Below are 3,916 nucleotides of genomic sequence, written 5' to 3' on the forward strand. Positions count from 1 at the left end.
TAAAAAAAATTTAAAAAGGTGGAATGCGGCTTAAAAATCCGGTGTTTTTCCCACATTCCGAGGGGAGAATGAGAAATACCAAGGCTGTATTTCCATTTTCCAATTCCAACTTAACTGGATTTGTCCCAATAATTGTAGCTTATAAAAACCCAATTCTACCCCTCCACTTATAATCCGGAAACGTAGTTTCAAGGGGCAATTAAGTCTATTTTCACTCAAAAACGACCCAACATAACAAAAGCAAAACTAGGGGCAGCTCGTTTGTTGTGTGTATAAAAAACCACCACCCCCAAATTTCAATTCAACCAACACAAATTGAAATCCAAGAAGCAAATTATCGAGACTTTTTAGAGAAAAACAACAAAATGAGCTCTTCAACAAGAACTTTGGTTGTAGCGGCCACCGTCGGCGTCGTGGAGGCCCTCAAGGATCAAGGAATTTGCCGGTGGAATCATCTCTTAAGGTCGACTCACCACTATGCCAGAAACCATGTCCGGTCTATTTCTCAAGCTAAGAAGCTTTCCTCCACCGTGCCTTCCGCCAACCACCTCCGACGGTCGGAGGAATCTCTAAGGACGGTCATGTATCTCAGCTGTTGGGGTCCTAATAACTGAACCCAACACACCGTCGATCGATTATTCCGGTTGGACCGGTGGCGGTTCAACTTTAGGATCGTGATTGTAATTAATGGGAGACGTTTGGGTTGGGCGGTCTGATTTTTTTGAAGGATTGTAAAAGCAATTCCCTTCTTAATTATTTAACAAATTGGAATTAGATGGCCTTTTCACCGCATTAATTAATTTCTGTTGCACTTGCACATTAATGATTTTGTTGATTGAAATTGCAATTAATGATTAATGGAGGCTTTGGGCTTGGGAGTATGATTGTTTCAACAATTGTAAAACCAAATATTTGTTGGAAAAAATCATTAGGGGAATTGAAAGTTCTAAACTAAATAAAAAAAGGATTAAAACTTCTTGTCATTTATGAGATCAAGGCACGCTAATAAGCATTGTTTATGGAGAAGATGTGTTCGAGTTATCTGATACTCCACTTCGAAGATACAACGATTTATCAACAGATTTTGTATAGCGGCTAAAATCTATTACAAAACCCTTATTGTTGTATGTTCTTAAAAACTTTCAATCTCAATCGAAGAAGAGAAAAATGACAGAAATAAAAGTCTAAAAACGGAAAAGTCGAGGAGGAGCCTACACGTTTTCTCATTGTAGGAAAGAATGTAAGAGAAGAAGTAATATTTTGTTTCCTATTTCATAACAAGATGGAATTAACTCCTTAAAAGGAGTAAATAAATAAATAATAAAATTTAATATTTTAAAAATATTAAAAATATCCAACAATCTCCGACTATTTTTAAAATTTTAAACATAAAAATACATAGATAAAGCGAGCATTTTTACTAAGCGATAGGTGTAGGTAACTTTCGGGTTTGAACCTCTACTTAGTGTTAGCAAGTGTTCGTTTGAAAAAACCATACTGAACAAAGTCTTGAACTAGGTCTTTTGAGCCAAACTTCCACTTACTATACACATAATACAAGCAATTTTCAGGGTATTCTTTTATCTGAGTTGTGCGTTAGATGGTCATGCGCACAAATCTTATTCATGAGTATTTAAGGGGGAAGCTCAACCCTTCTTGTAGCAACCTCACTACTACACCCATATAGGCAAAAATCTCCTAAGAGTCGTTTGTGACCAACACCCTGCATAAAATATACCTTGGTTTTCATTCGTTTAACTTTTCCTAACCATCACATTATGAGAGCACTACGACCTTAGGAATGGCATGAGAGTTTTATTAATTAGTGCTTTCCCTAGTCATACTCCAACTTAGTTATTATCCATTAAACCTCATTCATGGGATCTCCAAACTTTGAGGTTGGATGTCCATTGTAGCGACTATATTATAGGCTACTACTTTGTTTGATTTATCAAATCGAATTTGTATGACGCCTTGTATAATGCATACACATCAATTAACAGCTCATTTGCATTACCACATAATTAAATTGACATTACATATACACCTGCACAACTTAATTAACTTTGATTAGTAAAATCAAATGATTTTATTTTCACTAAATACTAGTTTTGATCACTTTACGTCTTTACCCCAAATTTTGAGATATAGTGGATAACTTAGATAACTTAATATCTCTCAAAATATTAATACATACTCATATATCTCTTAAAATAAAACATGAGGAATAAGTGAAAGCATCACAAATTAATTACTACACAGATAATTAATTTAGTTTCACATTATATGTTAATATATCTCATTTATAAAAATATGTGAGAAAAAATGTCAGGATTCAAGAGTTGGAAGCGCAGTAGGTTGAAGTCGAAATTTTGGCTAAGTGTTCAAACTATGCTTTGAGCCTAGAAAAGCGTAAGGACATGAGTTGGCCTATTAGTAAAGGATGACTAAAATTGGCTAAGTGTTAGAGGTAAAGAGGTGAACACATAGTCCAATAAAGAAGAGGAAATTTGGGACTAAGTGCTATTAGGGAAGGAGTAGGACTCAAACATTGAGGCATGATAGGACAAGTTCAACACTCATCTTTTATGTTGAACACATATTAAGTTGGGAAACATGACTACTTGGACACATAGCTATAAAGGAGTTGAAAGATTAAACTAAATACTAAGTATGTAAGGAGTTAGGGCTTAACCTTGGATGAGTTCAATCCATCACCACAAAGTTGGAAGCATGGTTGGAGTTGTTGGTAGTATAGTTCAACTCATAGCATAGTCGAGTAAAACCCTAAATAGAGCACACTTAAGTGGTGAACTATGCTATGAACTCAATGAAGGATCTCTTGACGAAGAGCATCCATGAGCGCATTCAGATCTTTTCGATTTCACCGTGGCCGAAATACAACATATACATTCAAATATACAATTATGCAAATATACAGTAATTAACAGCATGCTTTGAACACTAAAAACAAGGGAAGAGTTCTCATACCAATTGAGGACACTCTTCAAGCTTTAGAACTCAAACGCAACGAAAGACCTCTACACGAACTCTATCGCCCAGCAAATGTGTCGGCTACAACAGTACAATCAATCACGAACAAGTGAACGCAGGGGGATGGCACCACTAAAATGGAGCCCTTGGTATTCGTGAAGTGAGAATCCAAAGTGTGGTCTGTGGTGAGTTTGGTAGAGGTAGGAGGAAAAACAAATCGTATAAACGATAAGCAAGTGGGAGAGAAAAGGAAGCTATTGTATAGCTAAATGCTTATCGTTTAGAAAAAGCTACATGATCGTGTAGGTTTTATTAAACGATCGTTTAAGAAAAGGTAGACGATCATTTAGAAAACACGGCACACTATACGATCGTTTAAGAAAGCTATCCGATCGTTTAGAAACTAGCGTATGATCGTTTAGGTGTGTTGATAATTTTTAGGGAACGTCTTTGTTTTATTTATTTATTAAGGACGAATGGGGCTGTACATGAATTCATGCGTTAGACATGGCTTCTGCGTTTGCACCCATGCGTCTGAGGTCATGTGTTTGAATGAAGATGCGTTAAACTAATATGCAATGATCACGCGTTCCTATCACAAGTTTTCTTGCGCTCGCGCCAAGTATAACGCAAACGCAAGTTTCTCGGGTAATCCAAGGTCGAACCCAGCGACTTGTCACTCAATGATTCTTGTGAAGTAATGCGTTTGAGGCGATGAAAAGAAAAATAAAAAGAAGTTTAATGGATGTACATACTATTCCTACTCCTAACTAAACAGATTGAGCAATAGAAGACTTGCAATGAGATTAAGTAGAGACACAACAACCATTAATGCATAGTAATGTTTATTATCTTAAATTGCATGAGTAATCCCAGCCCATTGCACTAACGCGTCACACACCTCTCAGTGGCCAGACGTATG

The 3,916-nt window shown here is 36.5% G+C and overlaps 1 protein-coding gene across 1 annotated transcript; it reads left to right on the top strand.

Annotated features, from left to right (window-relative positions):
* Window positions 1–266: 266 nt before the first annotated feature.
* Window positions 267–881, top strand: LOC120078309 (uncharacterized). The gene has a single exon (XM_039032544.2). The coding sequence runs from the start codon at window positions 366–368 to the stop codon at window positions 612–614; it is 249 nt and encodes an 82-aa protein (XP_038888472.1). The 5' UTR covers window positions 267–365; the 3' UTR covers window positions 615–881.
* Window positions 882–3,916: the final 3,035 nt, after the last annotated feature.

This window comes from Benincasa hispida, chromosome 5 (assembly GCF_027475165.1).
Source record: "Benincasa hispida cultivar pf3 chromosome 5, pf3_genome.v1.1, whole genome shotgun sequence".
Classification (NCBI taxonomy): Eukaryota; Viridiplantae; Streptophyta; class Magnoliopsida; order Cucurbitales; family Cucurbitaceae; genus Benincasa; species Benincasa hispida.

Bases quoted from the DNA above. Each gene is read 5' to 3' on its own strand.
- LOC120078309 (XM_039032544.2), top strand. From the start codon at position 366: ATGAGCTCTTCAACAAGAACTTTGGTTGTAGCGGCCACCGTCGGCGTC.